This window comes from Catharus ustulatus, chromosome 35 (genome assembly GCF_009819885.2).
Source record: "Catharus ustulatus isolate bCatUst1 chromosome 35, bCatUst1.pri.v2, whole genome shotgun sequence".
NCBI classification, from domain to species: Eukaryota; Metazoa; Chordata; class Aves; order Passeriformes; family Turdidae; genus Catharus; species Catharus ustulatus.
Window position 1 is genome coordinate 825,173 of NC_046255.1, and position 21,112 is coordinate 846,284.

Sequence of the window (21,112 nt, forward strand, 5' to 3'; positions counted from 1 at the left end):
TGCTCCAAAAATTCCTTTTCCTCCCCCAAATTTTTACCCTAAAAGTGACGTCCCCCCCATTTGGGGACATTTCCTTAAAAAAGCGACATCCCCCCAATTTAGAATTTTTTTTCCCACCCCATTTTTTATGATTTTTCCCCCAAATTTTCGGGCTCTTTTTGCAATTGGGGTCTCCCCACCACCCAAATCCCCCCAAAATTTTGGCCCCCCCAATAATTTCACACCTCCCACCCCATTCCCCCACCCAAATTTGGGGTCCTCGCCTCTCCACCCCAATTTTTGGGGTCCCCCCCACCTATTTTTCCCCTCCCCAAATATTTGGGACCCCAAAAAATCCGATTTTTGGGGCCTCTCCGTTCTGCGCATGCGCCAGCTCCGCGCGGGGGCGTGGCCAACGCGGCGGGCGTGGTCTTACTGCCAAATAAGGGAATGGGCGTGGTCACAGCGCGCAATTTGACGTTGCTCGGCAGTGGGTGTGGTTTGTACTACCAAATAAGGAAATGGGCGTGGTTTCCACTGCCAGTATGACGTTGCTCGGCAGTGGGTGTGGTTTGTACTACCAAATAAGGAAATGGGCGTGGTTTTCGCGGTGCAGAAATGACGTTGAGCGGGTTGTGGGCGTGGTTTGTGTGGAAAATGGGCGTGGTTTGTGCAGAAAGGGGCGTGGTCAGTGAGTGGGCGTGGCCTGGCCAAGATGGCCGCGCTGAGCGGGGACGCGCTGGGGCTGGAGCGGGGTACGAGGGAATTTGGGGGGAATTTGGGGGGATTTTGGGGGGATTTTGGGGGGATTTTGGGGGATTTTTGGGATTTTGGGGGGTGGGGGGTGTGGGGAGTGTGGGAGGGGGCGCTAAGAGGGGGTTGGGGGGGTGAAAAGGGGCCGTGGAGGGAGGGGAAAGGGGAGAGGGGGGAATTTTAGGGGGTCCTGGGGGGATTTTGGGGAGGGGTCTGAGGGGTCCTGAGGGGTTGGGGGGTCGTGGGGGGTCCTGAGGGATTTTGAGGAGGGGTCTGAGGGGGTTTTGGGGGGTCCTGTGGGATTTGGGGGGTCCTGGGGGGGTTTGGGGAGGGGTCTGAGGGATTTTGGGGAAGGGTCTGAGGGGTCCTGGGGGCTCCTTGGGGGTCCTGGGGGATTTTGGGGAGGGGTCTGGGGGGTCCTGGGGGAATTTTGGGGGGTCCTGGGGGCTACTTGGGGGTCCTGGGGGGGATTGGGGAGGGGTCTGGGGGATCCTGGGAGGATTTGGGGAGGGGTCTGAGGGGTCTCAGGGGTTTGGGGGGTCCTGGGGGAATTTTGGGGAGGGGTCTGAGGGGGTTTTGGGGGGTCCTGAGGGGTTTGGGGAGGGGTCTGAGGGGTCCTGGGGGTTCCTGGGGGGATTTGGGGGGTCCTGAGGGATTTTGAGGAGGGGTCTGAGGAGTTCTGGGGGGGTCCTGGGGGATTTTGGGGGTCCTGGAAGGTTTGGGGGAATTTGGGGAGGGGTCTGAGGGGTCCTGGGGGAATTTTGGGGGATCCTGGCAAATTTTGGGGAGGGGTCTGAGGGGTTTTTTTGGGGTGATTTTTGGGAATTTTTTTTTTTGGTGACTCTGGGTTGATTTTGGGGTGACTCTGGGGGAAATTTTGGGTTGATTTTGGGATTTTTTGGGTGTTTCCGGGTTTGATTTTGGGGTAATTTTTGGGATTTTTTGGGCTGATTTTTGGGGTGATTCTCGTGTATTTTTGGGGCTCTTTTGGAGTGTTTCAGGGTTTGGTTTTGGGGTGATTTTGGGAGGAATTTTGGAGTGACTCTGAGGTAATTTTGGGTGTTTTTTGGGCTGACCCTGGTGTTATTTGGGTTTTTTTTGGGCTGACCCTGAGGTAATTTTAGGTGTTTTTTGAGCTGACCCTGGTGTTATTTTGGTTATTTTTGTGTCCCCCAGACGTGTCCCGGGCCGTGGAGCTGCTGGAGCGGCTCCAGCGCAGCGGGGAGCTGCCCCCCCAGAAACTGCAGGCGCTGCAGAGGGTCCTGCAGAGCAAATTCTGCTCGGCCATCCGCGAGGTGACCCCAAAAAAACCCAAAATCACCCCGAAATCCAACCCAGATACAGCTGGGAACCACCAAAATCCACCTGGGAACCCCAAAAAAACCCAAAAATCCACCTGGGAACCCCAAAAAAAACCAAATCACCCCAAAATCCAACCCAAAATACACCTGGGAAACCCAAAAAATTCAAAATTACCCTGAAACCTACCCCAAAACCTGCCCAAAATACAGCTGGGAACCCCAAAAAAACCAAAATCACCCCAAAATCTGCCCCAGATACAGCTGGGAATCCCCAAAATCCAATTGGGAACCCCAAAATCTGCCACAAAACCCACCCCAAATACAGCTGGGAACCCCAAAAAACCAAAAATCCCCTAAAATCCACCCCAAAACCCACCTGGGAACCCTCAAAATCCAGCTGGGAACCCCTAAACACCCAAAATCCACCCCAAAACCCTCTCCAAAATACACCTGGGAACCCCAAAATCCATCTGGCAACCCTCAAAATCCACCCCAAATCTAGCTAGGAACCCACAAAAAACTCAAAATCACCCAAAACCTGCCCAAAATTGCACCTGGGAACCCCAAAAATACCAAAATCACCCCAAAATCCAACCCAAATCACACCTGGGAAACCCAAAAAACCCCAAAATCCCCTAAAATCCATCGCAAAATGCACCTGGGAACCCCAAATAATCCAAAATCACCCTGAAATCGCACCTGGGAAACCCAAAATCCACCTGGGAATCCCAAAAAAACCCCAAAATCCCCTAAAATCTGCCCCAGATACAGCTGGGAACACCAAAATCCATCTGGGAACCCCCAAAAAGCCCCAAAATCCACCCCAAAATCTGCCCTAAATACAGCTGGGAACCCCAAAAAAATCCAAAATCACCCCAAAATCCAACCCAAAATGCACCTGGGAACCCCCAAAAAACCAAAATCACCCCAAAATTCACCCCAAAATCTGCCCCAGATACAGCTGGGAACCACCAAAATCCACCTGGGAGCCCCAAAAGCACCAAAATCACCCCGAAATCTGCCCCAAATCGCACCTGGGAAACCCAAAAAAACCAAAATCACCCCGAAATCCAACCCAAAATGCACATGGGAACCACCAAAAACTCACCTGGGAGCCCCAAAATGCACATGGGAACCCCCAAAAAACCAAAATCACCCCGAAATCCAACCCAAAACTCACCTGGGAACCCCGAAAAAACCCAAAAACTCACCTGGGAGCCCCAAAAAAACCCAAAATCACCCCAAAATTTGCCCCTAATACAGCTGGGAACCCCCAAAATCCACCTGGGAACCCCAAAAATACCAAAATCACCCCAAAATCTGCCCCAAAATGCGCATGGGAACCCCAAAATCCCCCCAAATCCCCTAAAATCCACCTGGGGATTTTCAAATCCACCCCAAACACAGATGGGAATCCCAAAAAAACCTAAAATCACCCCAAAATCCAGCTGGGAACCCCAAAATCCCCCCAAAATCACCCCAAAATCCAACCCAAATCGCACCTGGGAAACCCCAAAATCCACCTGGGAACCCCAGAAAAACCCAAAATCACCCCAAAACCTGCTCCAGATATAGCTGGGAATCCCCAAAATCCAATTGGGAACCCCAGAAACATCCAAAATCACCCCGAAATCTGCCCCAGATACGGCTGGGAACCCCAAAAAGCCCCAAAATCCACCTGGGAACCCCAAAAAAAACCCCCAAATAACCCCAAAATCTACCCCAGATGTGACTGGGAACCCCAAAAAATCCACCTGGGAGCCCCAAAATCCAGCTGGGAACCCCAAAAAAACCAAAATCACCCCAAAATCTGCCTCAAAATGCACATGGGAAACCCAAAAAATCCAAAATCCCCTAAAATCCATCCCAAAACACACCTGGAAACCCCAAAATCCATCTGAGAATCCCCAAAATCCACCCTGGGAACCCCAAAAACACCCAAAATCCACCCCAAAATCTGCCCCAAATACAGCTGGGAACCCCAAAATCCAGCTGGGAATCCCCAAAAAAACCAAAATCACCCCAAAATCCAACCCAAAATGCACATGGGAAACCCAAAAAAACCAAAATCCCCTAAAGTCTGCCCCAAAACACACCTGGGAACCACCAAAAAACCCCAAAATCCACCCCAAATACAGCTGGGAAACCCCAAAATCCAACTGGGAATCCCCAAACAACCCCAAAATCACCCCAAAATCCACACCTGAGAACCCCAAATTCCACCTAGGGACCCCAAAAACGACCCCAAAATCCACCCAAGGGACCCCAAAATTCACCTGGGAACCCCAAAATCCACCTGGGGAACCTCAAAAACCCCAAAATCCACCCCAAAATTTCCCCAGGGATCCCCAAAATCCACCCAAGGGACCCCAAAATCCACCCAGGGAACCCTAAAATTCACATGGGAAAACCCCAAAATTCACCAGGGAACCCCAAAATCCACCTGGGAACCTCAAAATCTGCTTGGGGACCCCAAAATTCACCCAGGGATCCCCAAAACCCACCTGGGGAACCTCAAAAACCCCAAAAATTCACCCCAAAATCCACCAGGGATCCCCAAAATCCATCCAGGGAACCCCAAAATCCATCCAGGGAACCCCAAAATTCACCAGGGAACCCCAAAATCCATCCAGGAACCCCCAAAATCCACCAAATCCACCCCAAAATCCACCCAGGGGATCCCAAAAATTGCCCGGGGATCCCCAAAATCCACCCAGGGACCCCAAAACCCACCTGGGAACCTCAAAAACCCCAAAATCCACCCCAAAATTCCCCCAGGGAACCCCAAAATCCACCCAAGGGACCCCAAAATCTCCCCTGGGCCCCCCCAAATCTCCCCAGGTTCCCTTGGGGGGTTCAGGGGGGGCTGCCCTGGGATTTTGGGGTTTCCCCCTCCCCAATTTTGGGGTCCCCCTCCCCAATTTTGGGGTCCCCCTCCCCAGTTTTGGGGTCCCCCCCCAATTTTGGGGTCCCCCCCAGGTCTATGAGCAGCTCTACGACACCTTGGACATCGCGGGGAGCCCCGAGATCCGCGCCCACGCCACCGCCAAGGTACCCAAAAATCATCCTGGGGACCCCAAAAATCATCCTGGGGACCCCAAAAATCACACAGGGGACCCTAAAATAAATCCTGGGGATCCTAAAAATCATCTTGGGGACCTCAAAATCCATCCTGGGACACGCCAAAAATCATCCAGGGACCCCAAAATCCATCCTGGGACACCCCAAAAATCACACTGGGATCTCAGAATCCATCCTGGGACCCCAAAATCCACCCAGGGGACGTCAAAAATCATCCTGGGACACCCCAAAAATCACAAAGGGGACCCCAAAAATCATCTGGGACTCAGCCCTGGGACCCCAATATCCACCCTGGGACCCCAAAAATCATCTTGGGCACCCCAGAAATCAGCCTGGGGACCCCAAAAACCACACAGGGAACCCCAAAATCATCCTGGGGATCCCAAAAATCATCCTGGGGACCCCAAAAATCATCCAGGGACCCCAAAAACGGTCTGGGGACCCCAAAATTCACCCTGGGACCCCAAAAACCAAAAAGGGGACCCCAAAAAACGCACAGGGAGCCCCGAGATCCGCGCCCACGCCACCACCAAGGTACCCAAAAATCATCCTGGGACCCCAAAAATTATCAAGGGACACCCCAAAAACGGCTTGGGGACCTCAGAAATCGTCCTGGGACCCCCAAAACACCCCTGGGGACCCCAAAAATCACAAAGGGGACCCCAAAAATCATCGTGGGACCCCAATTTCTCCCCCCATCCTGGGGCTGTCCCTGTTTGTCACCCCCCTGTGTCTGTCTGTCCCCAATGTCCCCTCTGTCCCCATGTCCCCAATGTCCCCTGACTGTCCCCAATCCCCCCAATGTCCCTGACTGTCCCCTCTGTCCCTCTGCCCTCACTGTCCCCTCACTGTTGCCAATCCCCACAATGTCCCCATTGTCCCCAGTGTCCCCAATCCCCCCCAATGTCCCCTCACTGTCCCCTCTGTCCCCCGAGTGTCCCCTCTGTCCCAATGTCCCCAATGTCCCCAATCCCTCCAATGTTCTCAATCCCCTCAATCTTCTCAATGTCCCCAATGTCCCTCACTGTCCCCTGACTGTCCCCTCTTTCCCCAATGTCCCCTCTGTCCTCATGTCCCCAATCCCCCCAATGTCCCCTGACTGTCCCCTGACTGTCCCCAATCCCTCCATTGTCCCCATGTCCCCAATCCCCCCAATCCCCTGGCTGTCCCCACTGTCCCCTGACTGTCCCCATGTCCCCTCTGTCCCAATGTCCCCAATCCCCCCAATCCCCTCAATGTCCCCTCTGTCCCCTGAGTGTCCTCTCTGTCCCCATTGTCCCCAATGTCCCCTGACTGTCCCCTCTGTTCCCAATCCCCTCATTGTCCCCTGACTGTCCCCAATGTCCTAAATCCCCCTCAATCTCCCTCAATCCCCCCAATGTCCCCAATCCCCCTGACTGTCCCCTCTGTCCCCATGTCCCCAATGTCCCCAATCCCCTCAATGTCCCCACTGTCCCCTGACTGTCCCCAATGTCCCCTCACTGTCCCCACTGCCCCAGTGTCCCCATGTCCCCTCTGTCCCTGTGTCCCCACTCCCCTCAATCTTCTCAATGTCCCCTCTCCCCTCAATGTCCCCAATCCCCCTGACTGTCCCCTGACTGTCCCCATGTCCCCAATCCCCCCAATGTCCCCAATGTCTCCTCTGTCCCCAATCCCCTCAATGTCCCCAATCCCCCTGACTGTCCCCAATCCCCCCAATCCTCCCATTGTCCCCAATGTCCCCAATCCCCCTGACTGTCCCCTCTGTCCCCAATCCCCCCAATGTCCCCAATCCCCTCAATGTCCCCAATGTCCCCAATGTCCCCAATCCCCCTGAGTGTCCCCTCTGTCCCCTCTGTCCCCAGGCCACGGTGGCCGCGTTCGCCGCCAGCGAGGGCCACGCCCACCCGCGGGTGGTGGAGCTGCCCAAGACCGAGGAGGGTTTGGGCTTCAACATCATGGGGGGCAAGGAGCAGAACTCGCCAATCTACATCTCCAGGGTCATCCCCGGGGGGGTGGCCGACCGCCACGGGGGGCTCAAGAGGGGGGACCAGCTGCTCAGCGTCAATGGGGTGGTGAGTGAGGGGAGATTTGGGGTTTTTGGGGTTTTTTGGGATTTTTTGGGATTTTTTGGGGGGTTAAATTGGGATTTTGGGGGGGGTTGGGGGGGTTATATTGGAGTTTTAGGGTGGTTATATTGGATTTTGGGGGGTTATATTGGGGTTTGTTGGGGTTTAATTGGGGTTTGTTGGAGTTAAATTGGGGTTTGTTGGGGTTATTTTGGGGTTTGGGGTGGATAAATTGGGATTTTGGGGTGATTGGAGGAGGTTTGGGTTGGTTAAATTGGGGTTTTGGGGGGGATTTGGGGGGGATTTGGGGGTGGCCGACCACCACGGGGGGCTCAAGAGGGGGGACCAGCTGCTCAGCGTCAATGGGGTGGTGAGTGAGGGGAAAATTTGGGGTTTTTGGGGTTTTTTTGGGGTTTTTTTGGGGTTAAATTGGGATTTTTTTGGATTTTTTGGGGTTTTTTTGGGATTTTTGGGGAGTTATATTGGGGTTATATTGGGGTTTTTGGGGGGTTATATTGGGGTTTTGGGGGGGATTTGGGGGGCTGGGAGGCTCAAATTGGGGGGAGCAGCTGCTCAGCGTCAGTGGGGTGGTGAGTGAGGGAGATTTGGGGTTTTTTTGGGTTTTTTTGGGATTTTTTGGGATTTTTTGGGGTTTTTTTTGGGATTTTTGGGGGGTTGTATTGGGGTTATATTGGGGTTTTGGGGGGGATTTGGGGGGCTGGGAGGCTCAAATCGGTGGGACCAGCTGCTCAGTGTCAATGGGGTGGTGAGTGAGGGGAAAATTGGGATTTTTGGGATTTTTTTGGGGTTTTTTGGGATTTTTGGGGGGTTAAATTGGGATTTTGGGGGGGTTTGGGGGGCTTATATTGGAGTTTTAGGGGGGTTATATTGGATTTTGGGGGGTTATATTGGGGTTTGTTGGGGTTTAATTGGGGTTTGTTGGAGTTAAATTGGGGTTTGTTGGGGTTATATTGGGATTTGGGGTGGATAAATTGGGATTTTGGGGTGATTGGAGGAGGTTTGGGTTGGTTAAATTGGGGTTTTGGGGGGGATTTGGGGGGGGATTTGGGGGTGGCCGACCGCCACGGGGGGCTCAAGAGGTGGGAGCAGCTGCTCAGCGTCAATGGGGTGGTGAGTGAGGGGAAATTTGGGGTTTTTTGGGGTTTTTTTGGGTTTTTTTGGGGTTTTTTGGGGATTTTTGGGAGGTTATATTGGGGTTATATTGGGGTTTTGGGGGGGATTTGGGGGGCTGGGAGGCTCAAATTGGGGGGGGCCAGCTGCTCAGTGTCAATGGGGTGGTGAGTCAGGGGAGATTTGGGGGTTTTGGGGTTTTTTTTGGGTTTTTTTTTGGGGTTTTTTTGGGATTTTTTGGGGTTTTTTGGGATTTTTGGGGGGTTATATTGGGGTTTGGGGGGTAAAATTGGGGTTTGGGGGGGTTATATTGGGGTTTGGGGGGGATTTGGGGGGCTGGGAGGCTCAAATTGGGGGGAGCAGCTGCTCAGTGTCAATGGGGTGGTGAGTGAGGGGAAATTTGGGGTTTTTTGGGGTTTTTTTTGGGTTTTTTTGGGGTTTTTTTGGGATTTCTGGGGGGAAATTTGGGATTTTTGGGGGCCTTATATTGGGATTTGGGGGCTGGGAGGCTGAAATTGGGGGGAGCAGCTGCTCAGCGTCAATGGGGTGGTGAGTCTGGGGGGATTTTGGGGTTTTTTTGGGTTTTTTTGGGGTTTTTTGGGGTTTTTTGGGGTTTTTTTGGGATTTTTGGGGGGTTATATTGGGGTTATATTGGGGTTTTGGGGGGGATTTGGGGGGCACTGGGAGGTTCAAATTGAGGGGAGCAGCTGCTCAGCGTCAATGGGGTGGTGAGTGGGGAAATTTGGGGTTTTTGGGGTTTTTTTGGGGGGAAATTTGGGGGTTTTTTTGGTTTTTTGGGGGATTTTTGGGGGGAAATTTGGGGTTTTTGGGGGGTTTGGGGTGGTTAAATTGGGGTTTATTGGGGTTAAATTGGGGTTTGAGGGTGTTATATTGGGATTTGGGGTGGATAAATTGGGATTTTGGGGTGATTGGAGGAGATTTAAGGGGTTTAAGTCAGGGTTTAGGGTGGATAAATTGGGATTTTGGGGGGTTAAGTTGGACTTTGGGGTGGTTAAATTGAGATTTGGGGTGATTGGAGGAGGTTTGGGGAGCTTAAGTTGGGGTTTGGGGTGGATAAATTGGGGTTTGTTGGAGTTATATTGGGGTTTGGGTGGATAAATTGGAGTTTGGAGTGGTTATATTGGGGTTTGAGAGGGTTCAGTTGGGATTTTGGGGTGATTGGAAGAAGTTTGGGGGGGTTTGGGGTCGATAAATTGGGGTTTGGGGTGATTAGAGGACATTTGGTTTGGATAAATTGGGGTTTGGGGTGGTTAAATTGGGATTTGGGGTGGTTAAATTGGGTTTTTGGGGTGATTGGAGGTGATTTGGGGTGGATAAATTGGGATTTTGGGGTGGTTCAGTTGGGGTTTGGGGGTGGCAGACAGGCACGGGGGCTCAAGAGGGGGGACCAGCTGCTCAGTGTCAATGGGGTGGTGAGTGAGGGGAATTTGGGGTTTTTGGGATTATTTGGGGGAAATTTGGGGTTTTTGGGGGGTTATATTGGGGTTTGTTTGGGTTATATTGGGGTTTGGGGTGATTGGAGGAGGTTTGGGGGGTTAGGTTGGGGTTTGTTGGGGTTCTGGGTGGGATTTGGTGTTTGTTTTTGGGGTTTGATTTGGGATTTTGGGGTGCAGAGCATGGAGGGGGAGCAGCACAAGCACCGTGGAGCTGCTGAAGGCGGCGCAGGGATTTGGGGCTCTGGGTGGGATTTGGGGGTTCTGGGTGGGATTTTGGGTTTGTTTTTGGGATTCTGGTTGGGATTTTGGGGTTCCATTGGGGTTTTTGGGGTTCTGTGTTTGTTTTTGGGGTTCCATTTGGGATTTTGGGGTGCAGAGCGTGGAGGGGGAGCAGCACGAGCGCCGTGGAGCTGCTGAAGGCGGCGCAGGGATTTGGGGTTCTGGGTGGGTTCTGGGTGGGATTTTGGGGTCAGGGAAGGTTCTGGGTTTGTTTTTGGGATTCCATTTGGGATTTTTGGGCGCAGAGCGTGGAGGGGGAGCAGCACGAGCGCGCCGTGGAGCTGCTGAAGGCGGCGCAGGGCTCGGTGAAGCTCGTGGTTCGTTACACGCCGCGCGTGCTCGAGGAGATGGAGGCGCGGTTCGAGAAACTGCGCACGGCGCGGCGGCGCCAGCACAACAGCTACTCGTGAGGGATCCTAAATCCTAAATCCCCTAAACCCCAAATCCTAAATCCTCTAAATCCTATATCCTAAATCCCTGAGCTCCAAATCCCCCTGTCCCAAATCCCCCTGTCCCAAATCCCCCTGTCCCAAATTCCCTAAACCCCAGCACTGCCAGCACAACAGCTACTCATGAGGGACCCTAAATCCCAAATCCCCTAAATTCCATAAACCCTAAATCCCCTAAATCCTAAATCCCCTAAATCCCTAAATCCTAAATCCCTGAGCCCCAAATCCTAAATCCCCTAAATCCGCTAAATCCTAAATCCTGAATGCCTGAGCTCCAAATCCTAAATCCCCTAAAACCTAAATCCTAAATCCCTGGGCCCCAAATCCTAAATCCCGGCAGCGCCAGCACAACAGCTACTTGTGAGGGACCCAAATCCTAAATCCCCTAAATCCTAAATCCCTGAGCCCCAAATCCCTGAGCCCCAAGTCCCCTAAACCCCAGCACTGCCAGCACAACAGCTACTCGTGAGGGATCCTAAATCCTAAATCCCCTAAACCCTAAATCCTAAATCCTCTAAATCCTAAATTCTATATCCTAAATCCCTGAGCTCCAAATCCCTTAAACCCCAGCACTGCAGCACAACAGCTACTCGTGAGGGATCCTAAATCCCCTAAATCCCCTAAACCCTGAATTCCTGAGCCCCAGATCCCCCTGTCCCAAATCCCCTAAATCCCAGCACTGCCAGCACAACAGCTACTCGTGAGGGATCCTAAATCCCCTAAATCCTAAATCTCCCAAACCCTAAATCCCTGAGCCCCAAATCCCCTAAACCCCAGCACTACCAGCACAACAGTTACTTGTGAGGGATCCTAAATCCTAAATCCCCTAAACCCTAAATCCTAAATCCCTGAGCCTGTCCCAAATCCCCTAAACCCCAGCACTGCCAGCACAACAGCTACTCATGAGGGACCTCAAATCATAAACCCCAAATCCTAAATCCCCTAAATCCCCTAAACCCTAAATTCCTGAGCCCTAAATCTCCCTGTCCTAAATCCCTGCACCGCCAGCAGAACAGTTACTTGTGAGGGACCCAAATCCTAAATCCCCTAAATCCTAAATCCCTGAGCCCCAAATCCCTGAGCCCCAAGTCCCCTAAACCCCAGCACTGCCAGCACAACAGCTACTCGTGAGGGATCCTAAATCCTAAATCCCCTAAACCCCAAATCCTAAATCCCTAAATCCTAAATTCTATATCCTAAATCCCTGAGCTCCAAATCCCCCTGTCCCAAATCCCCCTGTCCCAAATCCCCCTGTCCCAAATCCCCTAAACTCCAGCACTGCCAGCACAACAGCTACTCGTGAGGGATCCTAAATCCTAAATCCCCTAAACCCTAAATCCTCTAAATCCTAAATTCTATATCCTAAATCCCTGAGCTCCAAATCCCTTAAACCCCAGCACTGCCAGCACAACAGCTACTTGTGAGGGACCCTAAATCCCCTAAATCCTAAATACCCTAAATCCTGAATCCCTGAGCCCCAAATCCCTGAGCCCCAAGTCCCCTAAACCCAGCACTGCCAGCACAACAGCTACTCGTGAGGGATCCAAAATCCCAAATCCCCTAAACCCTAAATCCTAAATCCCTGAGCCCCAAATCCCCCTGTCCCAAATCCCCTAAATCCCAAATCTCCCTGTCCCCAAATCCCCTAAACCTCTGTGTCCCAAATCCCCAAACCCTTCACCCCCCAAATTTCCCCCCAAACCCCGCTGACCCCTCCCCAATTTTCCCCACAGGTCGCTGGAATCGAGGGGTTGAAACCTCCAGGACGCCCCAAATTTTCTGGGACCCCCCCAGGACACCCCAAATTCCCCTGGGACCCCCAAACTGTTCTGGGACCCCCCCCAGGACACCCCAAATCCCCCGGGACCCCTCCCATGGGACCGCCCCAGGACACCCCAAAGACCCCCGGGACCTCCTGGGACCCCCAAATCCCTCCAGGACCTCCTGGGACCCCCCAAATCCTCTGGGACCCCCAAATCCCTCCAGGACCTCATGGGACCCCCTGAATCTTCTGGGACCCCCCCAGGACCCCCCAAATATTCTGGGACCCCCCTGAGACCTCCTGGGACCCCCCAAATCCCTCCAGGACCCCCCAAATCTTCTGGGACCCCCACTGGGACCCCCAAAATATTCTGGGACCCCCTCCCAGGACACCCCAAATCTTCTGGGACCCCCTGCCCAGGACACCCCAAATTTTTTGGGACTTCCCTCTCGGGACCCCTCACACTGTTCTGGGACCCCCCGGGACCTCCTGGGACCCCCCAAACCCCCCCAGACACCCCAAATCTTCTGGGACCCCCCCAGGACCCCCCAAACTGTTCTGGGACCCCCTCCCAGGACACCCCAAATCTTTTGGGACCCCCCAGGACACCCCAAATCTTCTGGGACTCCCTGGGACCCCCAAATGGTTCTGGGACCCCCCAAATCCCCCCAGGACCCCCCAGGGCCCCCCAAATTGTTCTGGGACCCCCCCAGGACCCCTCAAATCCTTCTGGGATCCCCTGGGACCCCCCAAACTGTTCTGGGACCCCCCCCCAGGACACCCCAAATCCCCCCGGGACCTCCTGAGACCCCCCAAATCTTCTGGGACCCCCCTGGGACCTCCTGGGACACCCCCCAGGACTCCCCAAATTCCCCTGGGACCTCCTGGGACCCCCCCAAATCCCCCCAGGACACCCCAAATCTTCTGGGACCCCCCAGGACCCCTCAAACTGTTCTGGGACCTCCCACATCCCCCAGGACACCCCAAATCTTCTGGGACCCCCCCCCGGGACTCCCCAAATCCCCCCGGGACCTCCTGAGACCCCCCCAAATCTTCTGGGACCCCCAAAATCCCCCCAGGACCCCCCAGGGCCCCCCAAACTGTTCTGGGACCCCCCCAGGACCCCTCAAATCCTTCTGGGATCCCCTGGGACCCCTCAAACTGTTCTGGGACCTCCCACATCCCCCAGGACACCCCAAATCTTCTGGGACCCCCAAAATCCCCCCAGGAGCCCCCAGGACCCCCCAAACTGTTCTGGGACCCCCCCAGAAGCCCCCGGGACTCCCCGAATCTTCTGGGACCCCCCTGCCCAGGACACCCCAAATATTCTGGGACGCTCCCAGGACCCCCTGGGACCCCCCCCAGGACCCCAAAAATCCCCCAGGGACCCCCAAACTGTTCTGGGACCCCCCAGGAGCCTCTGGGACCCCCCCCCAGGACCCCAAAAATCCCCCTGGGACCCCAGGACCCCCCAAACTGTTCTGGGACCCCCTCCAGGACCCCCTGGGACCCCCCAAATCCCCCCGGGATCTCCTGGGACCCCTCCCAGGACCCCCCAAATCTTCTGGGACCCCCAAAATCCCCCCAGCACCCCCCAGGACCCCCCAAACTGTTCTGGGACCCCCCAGAAGCCCCTGGGACTCCCCGAATCTTCTGGGACCCCCCCTGCCCAGGACACCCCAAATCTTCTGGGACGCCCCCAGGACCCCCTGGGACCCCCCCCCAGGACCCCAAAAATCCCCCAGGTCCCCCCAAACTGTTCTGGGACCCCCCCCCAGGACACCCCAAATCCCCCCAGGACCCCCCAGGATCCCCCAAACTGTTCTGGGACCCCTTCCAGGACACCCCACAAATATTTTGGGACCCCCCCAGGACACCCCAAATTCCCCTGGGACCCCCTCCAGGACCCCCCAAATCTTTTGGGACCCCCCCAGGACCCCCCAACCCCCCCGTTCCCGTGTGTATATTTGGGTATTTGTGGGGCCCCGCCCCCTGTACAGTATTTATTGTGATATTTAAAGGTGTGGCCCGGCTGGGGTCACCTCAGTGTCACCTGTGTCACCTGAGCGTCATTGGTGTCACCTGAATGCCACCTGAGTGTCACCTGAGTGTCACCTGTGTCACCTGAGTGTCATTGATGTCACCTGTGTCACCTGAGTGTCACCTGAGTGTCACCTGTGTCACCTGAGTGTCATTGGTGTCACCTGAGTGCCACCTGAGTGTCACCTGAGCGTCATTGATGTCAGCTGAGTGTCACCTGAGTGTCACCTGTGTCACCTGAGTGTGCTGAGTGTCACCTGAGTGTCACCTGAGTGTCATTGATGTCACCTGTGTCACCTGAGTGTCACCTGTGTCACCTGAGTGTCAGTAATGTCACCTGAGTGTCATTGGTGTCACCTGAGTGTCACCTGAGTGTCACCTGTGTGTCATTAATGTCACCTGAGTGTCATTAGTGCCACCTGAGTGTCACCTGTGTCACCTGAGTGTCATTGGTGTCACCTGAGTGTCACCTGAGTGTGCTGAGTGTCACCTGAGTGTCACCTGGGTGTCATTGGTGTCACCTGAGTGTCATTGGTGTCACCTCTGTGTCACCTGAGTGTCACCTGAGTGTCATTGGTGTCACCTGAATGCCACCTGAGTGTCACCTGAGTGTCATTGGTGTCACCTGAGTGTCACCTGAGTGTCACCTGAGTGTCACCTGGGTGTCATTGGTGTCACCTGAGTGTCATTGGTGTCACCTGAGTGTCACCTGAGTGTCATTGGTGTCACCTGAGTGTCATTGATGTCACCTGAGTGTCATTGGTGTCATTGGTGTCACCTGAGTGTCACCTGAGTGTCACCTGAGTGTCATTAGTGTCACCTGAGTGTGCTGAGTGTCACCTGAGTGTCACCTGAGTGTCACCTGAGTGTGCTGAGTGTCACCTGAGTGTCACCTGAGTGTCATTAGTGTCACCTGAGTGTGCTGAGTGTCACCTGAGTGTCACCTGAGTGTCACCTGAGTGTGCTGAGTGTCACCTGAGTGTCACCTGAGTGTCATTGATGTCACCTGAGTGTCACCTGAGTGTCACCTGAGTGTCATTGGTGTCACCTGAGTGTCATTGGTGTCACCTGAGTGTCACCTGAGTGTCATTGATGTCACCTGAGTGTCACCTGGTTGTCACCTGTGTCACCTGAGTGTCATTGTTGTCACCTGAGCATCATTGGTGTCACCTGAGTGTCACCTGAGTGTCACCTGTGTCACCTGAGTGTCACCTGAGTGTCACCTGTGTCACCTGAGTGTCATTGATGTCACCTGAGTGTCACCTGAGTGTCACCTGAGTGTCACCTGAGAGTCACCTGAGTGTCATTGGTGTCACCTGAGTGTGCTGAGTGTCACCTGAGTGTCACCTGTGTCACCTGAGTGTCATTGGTGTCACCTGAGTGTCACCTGAGTGTCATTGGTGTCACCTGAATGTCACCTGAGTGTCACCTGAGTGTGCTGAGTGTCACCTGAGTGTCACCTGAGTGTCACCTGAGTGTCATTGGTGTCACCTGAGTGTCACCTGAGTGTCATTGGTGTCACCTGAGTGTCACCTGAGTGTCACCTGAGTGTCACCTGAGTGTCATTGGTGTCACCTCTGTGTCACCTGAGTGTCACCTGAGTGTCATTAGTGTCACCTGAGCGTCATTGGTGTCACCTGTCACCTGGTTGTCACCTGAGTGTCACCCCTGTGTCACAGGGTGGGGGAGGGGCCCTGACGCCGTCTTGGGGTGACAAAAGGAGATTTGGGGCCGTTGCCATGGCAACGCTGAGGGGGGGGGTGGAGCCGTTTCCATGGTGATGGGGGGGTTCCTGTTTCCATGGCAACCTGGGAGGGGGTGGGGCCACGTATCCATGGCAACCTGGGAGGGGGTGGAGCCCTGTCTCCATGGCAACGCACTGGCGGTTTCCATGGCAACACACTGGGATGGGTGGTTCGTTTCCATGGCAACACAGAGTGATGGGTGGTTCGTTTCCATGGCAACAGGGTCCCCGGTGACCCGGATGAGGGGGAGGGGCTCCCGTTTCCATGGCAACCGCGTCGGCCGCTGCTCCGTCTCCACGGCAACGCTGGGATGGGGCGATCCCGTTGCCATGGCGATGGGATGGGGGGGGGTTGGTCCATCCCCATGGCAACGCGGAGGGGGCGGGGCCGTCTCCATAGCAACGCGCATGCGCGGCCGCCCCCGCCCCCGCCCGATGACATCACCCCCGCCAGGCCCCGCCCCCCGCGCGCTCCCATTGGCTGCCGCCCGCGAGGCCACGCCCCTCCCTCCCACCCCGCGCGGGGGCGGGGCCAGCTGAGCGCCGGAGCCCCGGGGCGCGCTCCCATTGGTCCGCGCCGCTGTCAATCAGCGCCGCTCTTAAAGGGCCCGCGCAGCGTTTAGCGGGGCCGGCCGGGGGGGGGTCGGTACCGGGGGGGGGGGGGCGGGCGGCGGCCGCGGGGCTCGGGCGGGCCCGGGGCGCGCTGAGGGCCTGAACGGGTGCGGGGGCGACGGGCAGCGACCCCCCCCACCCCCAGCCCGGGGCCCCCCCTCCCCGCCGGGCCGCCTCCCTCCGCCGGAGCTGCCGCAGCGCCGCTCGGAGCCCAGGTAGGAGCAGGGCCTGAGCGCCCCCCGGGCACCCCCCGGGACCCCCGGCCCGCGGCCGGCATCTGCATCCCAAATCCGGCATCTGCATCCCAAATCCGGCATCCGCATCGCGATCCCATCGCAGCCGCGGCATCCGCATCCCAAATTCGGCATCTCCATCCTCATCCCAGCTCCAGCATCTTCATCCCATATCCGGCATCGCCATCCCCATCCGCATCCCGAATCCGGCATCTCCATCCTGATCCCAAATCCGGCATCTCCATCCCAAATCCGGCATCTCCATCCCGATCCCATTCCAGTTCCGGCAGCCGCATCCAGATCCCATCGCAGCCTCGGCATCCGCATCCCAAATCCGGCATCCCCATCCCGATCCCACCCCCGGCAGCCGCATCCCGATCCCGTCCCGGCCCCGGCATCCCCACATCCCAAAATCCGGCATTCCCATCCCAAATCCGGCATCCCCATCCCGGCTCTGCCAGCGGCGTCCCGGCCCGATCCCTGCCCAGGCATTCCCATCCCAAATCCGGCATCTCCGTCCCCACCCCCGGTATCTCCATCCCCACCTCCGGCAGCCGCATCCCGACCCGTTCCCATCCCAGCTCCGGCATCCTCATCCCGAATGCGGCATCTCCATCCCGATCCCATCCCCGGCATCCTCACCCCAGCCCCGGAATTGCAATCCCGACCCCATTCCCGGCTCCAGCAGCTGCATCCCGGCCCGATCCCTGCCCTGGCATTCCCATCCCAAACCCGGCATCTGCATCCCCATCCCCAGTATCCTCATTCCAAATCCGGCATCCTCATCCTGATCCCATCCCCGGCATTCCCATCCCAAATCCAGCATCTCCATCCCGGCCCGATCCCTGCCCTGGCATCTCCATCCCAAATCCGGCATCTCCATCCTGACCCCATCCCCAGTATCCTCATCCTAAATCCAGCATCCCCATCCCGATCCCATCCCCAGCATTCCAATCCCAGCCCCAACATCCTCATTCCAAATCCGACATCCCCATCCTGATCCCATTCCTGGCATCCCCATCCCAAATCCGGCATCTGTATCCCAATCCCATCCCCACCTCCAACATCCCGATCCCAGCCCCGGCATCCTCATCCCAAATCTGGCATCCCCATCCCAGGCCCAACATCCCAATCCTGACCCCATCCCCACCTCCAATATCCTGATTCCAGCTCTGGCATCTCCATCCCATCCCAATCCTGACCCCGACCCCATCCCATCCCATCCTATCCCATCCTGATCCCAACCCCAATTCCGACATCCCAATTCCAGCCCCGCCACCCCGACCCCATCCCCATTCCCGTTCCCATTCCCATTCCATTCCTGTTCCCATTCCAGCTCTGACATCCCAATTCCAGCCCCACCATTCCATTCCATTCCCATTCCCATTCCCATTCCCATTCCCATCCCATTCCTGTTCTTGTTCCCATTCCAGCTCTGACATCCCAATTCCAGCCCCACCATCCCGACGCCATCCCATTCCCATCCCATTCCCATTCCCCATTCCCATTCCCATCCCATTCCCATTCCCATCCCCATCCCTATTCCATTCCCATTCCCATTCCCGTTCCCATTCCCATCCCATTCCCATTCCCATCCCCATTCCCATTCCCATTCCCATCCCCATTCCCGTTCCAGCTCTGACATCCCAATTCCAGCCCCGCCATTCCCATCCCAATCCCAACCCCATTCCCACCTCTGACATCCCCATCCCACTCCCACCCCAATCCCAATCCCAGACCCCCAGGTGTCCCCAGGTGTCCCCAGGTGTCCCCAGGTGTGCCCAGGTGCGCTCAGGTGCCAGGATGATGCACGAGGTGCTGCCCACCATCAGTCAGGACCCCCAGGATCACTCAGAACCCCCAGGAATGGTCAGGAATGGTTGATAACCTTATCTCCCATCGTCCCCAGGTGCCCCCAGGTGCGCCCAGGTGTGCACAGGTGTGCACAGGTGCGCCCAGGTGCTGCAATGATGTGCGAGGTGCTGCCCACCATCAGCCAGGACTCCCAGGATCACTCAGAACCCCCAGGATCACTCAGGACCCCCAGCATTTGTTACTGACGCTGTTCCTGTCCCCCCCAGGTGTCCCCAGGTGTCCCCAGGTGTCCCCAGGTGTGCCCAGGTGTGCCTAGGTGCCAGGATGATGTGCAAGGTGCTGCCCACCATCAGCCAGGACCCCCAGAGTGGTTCAGGACCCTCAGAATGTTTTGAGACCCCTCAGGATCACTCAGGACCCCCAAAATCGTTCAGGATTTGTTGCTGACGCTGTTCCCATCACCTCCAGGTGCACCCAGGTGTGCACAGGTGTTCCCACGTGCCAGCATGATGTACGAGGTGCTGCCCACCATCAGCACCTGGATCACTCAGGACCCCAGGATCAGTCAGAGCCCACAGGATTTGTTGATAACCTTGTCTCCCATCACCCCCAGGTGTCTCCAGGTGTCCCCACGTGCTCCCAGGTGCACCCAGGTGCCAGCATGGTGTGCGAGGTGCTGCCCACCATCAGCCAGGACCCCCAGAGTGGTTCAGGACCCCCAGGAATGGTTCAGAACCCCCAAAATCGTTCAGGATTTGTTGATAACTTTGTCTCCCATCACCCCCAGGTGTCTCCAGGTGCGCCCAGGTGCACCCAGGTGCCGTGATGATGTGCGAGGTGCTGCCCACCATCACTCAGGACCCTCAGAATGTTTTGAGACCCCTCAGGATCACTCAGGACCCCCAGGAATAGTCAGGAATGGTTGATAACCTTGTCTCCCATCGTCCCCAGGTGCGCCCAGATGCGCCCAGGTGTACCCAGGTGCGCCCAGGTGCCAGCATGGTGTGTGAGGTGCTGCCCACCATCAACCAGGACCCCCAGGATCACTCAGGACCCCCAAAATAGTTCAGGATTTGTTGCTGACGCTGTTCCCATCACCTCCAGGTGCCCCCAGGTGTCCCCAGGTGCCCCCAGGTGCCCCCAGGTGCGCCCAGGTGCCGCGATGATGTGTGAGGTGCTGCCCACCATCAGCCAGGACCCCCAGGATCAGTCAGGACCCCCAGAATGGTTCAGGATTTGTTGATAACCTTGTCTCCCATCCCCCCCAGGTGTCTCCAGGTGCGCCCAGGTGCTGGGATGATGTGCTAGGTGCTGTCACCATCACTCAGGACCGCCAGAGTGGTTCAGGACCCCCAGGATTGGTCAGGATTTGTTGCTGATGTTGTTTCCCCATCACCCCCAGGTGTCTCCAGGTGTCCCCAGGTGCGCCCAGGTGCCGCGATGATGTGCGAGGTGCTGCCCACCATCAGCCAGGACCCCCAGGATCACTCAGAACCCCCAAGATCGTTCAGGATTTGTTGTTGATGTTGTCTCCTCTCCCCCCCAGGTGTCTCCAGGTGCCCCCAGGTGCGCCCAGGTGCGCCCAGGTGCGCCCAGGTGCCGCGATGATGTGCGAGGTGCTGCCCACCATCAGCGAGGACCCCCGGCGGGGCTCGGGCCCCCCGGAGGAGCCGGGGCTGGAGCAGCTGATGGTGCAGATGCTGCGGGAGCGCGAGCGGCTGCTGGAGACGCTGCGGGACACGCAGGAGGGGCTGGCCACGGCTCACCTGCGCCTGCGGGACCTGGCCCACGAGAGGGACCTGCTGCAGCGGCAGCTCAACAGCGCCCTGCCCCAGGTGAGGGGTCCCGCAGGTGGGGGGACCTGGGGGAGGGGTTAGACCGGGTGTGGTGTGCCTGAGGGTGGGGTTAAACCAGGTGTGGTCAGGGAAATGGGAAAGGGGTTGGGCAGGTGAGACCAGGTGTGACCAGGTGAGTGCAGGTGAGTGCAGGCCAGGTATGGAAAGGTTTGGGGTCTTGGCACACCTGGGGTTAAACCAGGTGTGGTCAGGGAAAGGGGAAAGGTGTTGGGCAGGTGAGCTCAGGTGAGTGCAGGTGAGACCAGGTGAGTGCAGGTGAGTGCAGGTGCAAGCAGGTCAGGTGTGAAAAGGTTTGGGGGTGTGGTCACAGAAAGGGGAAAGGGGTTGGGCAGGTGAGACCAGGTGAGTGCAGGCCAGGTGTGAAAAAGTTTGGAAGTGTGGTCACAGAAAGGGGAAAGGGGTTGGGCAGGTGAGCTCAGGTGTGGAAAGGTTTGGGGGTGTGGTCAGAGGGGTCGTGGCACACCTGGAGGTGAGACTGAACCAGGTGTGGTGTGCCTGGGGGCGGGGTTAAACCGGGTGTGGTCAGGGAAAGGGGAAAGGTGTTGGGCAGATGAGCACAGGTCAGGTGAGCT

At 56.4% G+C, this 21,112-nt stretch overlaps 2 protein-coding genes across 3 annotated transcripts in view; both read left to right on the forward strand.

The window, feature by feature from the left end:
* Window positions 1–661: 661 nt before the first annotated feature.
* Window positions 662–12,507, forward strand: LIN7B (lin-7 homolog B, crumbs cell polarity complex component). 2 transcript variants are annotated; one of them, XM_033084056.1, is made up of 7 exons: window positions 662–734; window positions 1,909–2,027; window positions 5,013–5,084; window positions 6,959–7,168; window positions 10,275–10,435; window positions 12,212–12,271; window positions 12,484–12,507. In XM_033084056.1, exons 1-6 carry the CDS (start codon window positions 695–697, stop codon window positions 12,231–12,233), a joined length of 624 nt encoding a protein of 207 aa, XP_032939947.1. In that variant the 5' UTR covers window positions 662–694; the 3' UTR covers window positions 12,234–12,271; window positions 12,484–12,507. The 2 variants fall into 2 exon arrangements, with proteins under 2 accessions (XP_032939947.1, XP_032939946.1); XM_033084055.1 differs by lacking the exon at window positions 12,484–12,507 and having other exon boundaries at window positions 12,212–12,325.
* Window positions 12,508–16,785: 4,278 nt separating this feature from the next.
* The window catches only part of PPFIA3 (PTPRF interacting protein alpha 3), a 52,491-nt gene continuing 48,164 nt past the window's right edge, over window positions 16,786–21,112 (forward strand). Inside the window, exons 1-2 of the mRNA XM_033084025.2 lie at window positions 16,786–16,851; window positions 20,241–20,519. Of these exons, the coding sequence (XP_032939916.1) occupies window positions 20,289–20,519 (231 nt within the window). The 5' untranslated portion in view covers window positions 16,786–16,851; window positions 20,241–20,288. The remainder of the gene's footprint in view (window positions 16,852–20,240; window positions 20,520–21,112) is intronic.

Excerpts from the sequence above, each read along its gene's own strand:
- LIN7B (XM_033084056.1), top strand. The coding sequence starts at position 695 with ATGGCCGCGCTGAGCGGGGACGCGCTGGGGCTGGAGCGGG. Across the intron at positions 735-1,908 it reads CGCGCTGGGGCTGGAGCGGG|ACGTGTCCCGGGCCGTGGAG; the intron begins GTACGAGGGAAT and ends TGTGTCCCCCAG. Across the intron at positions 2,028-5,012 it reads TCTGCTCGGCCATCCGCGAG|GTCTATGAGCAGCTCTACGA; the intron begins GTGACCCCAAAA and ends GGTCCCCCCCAG.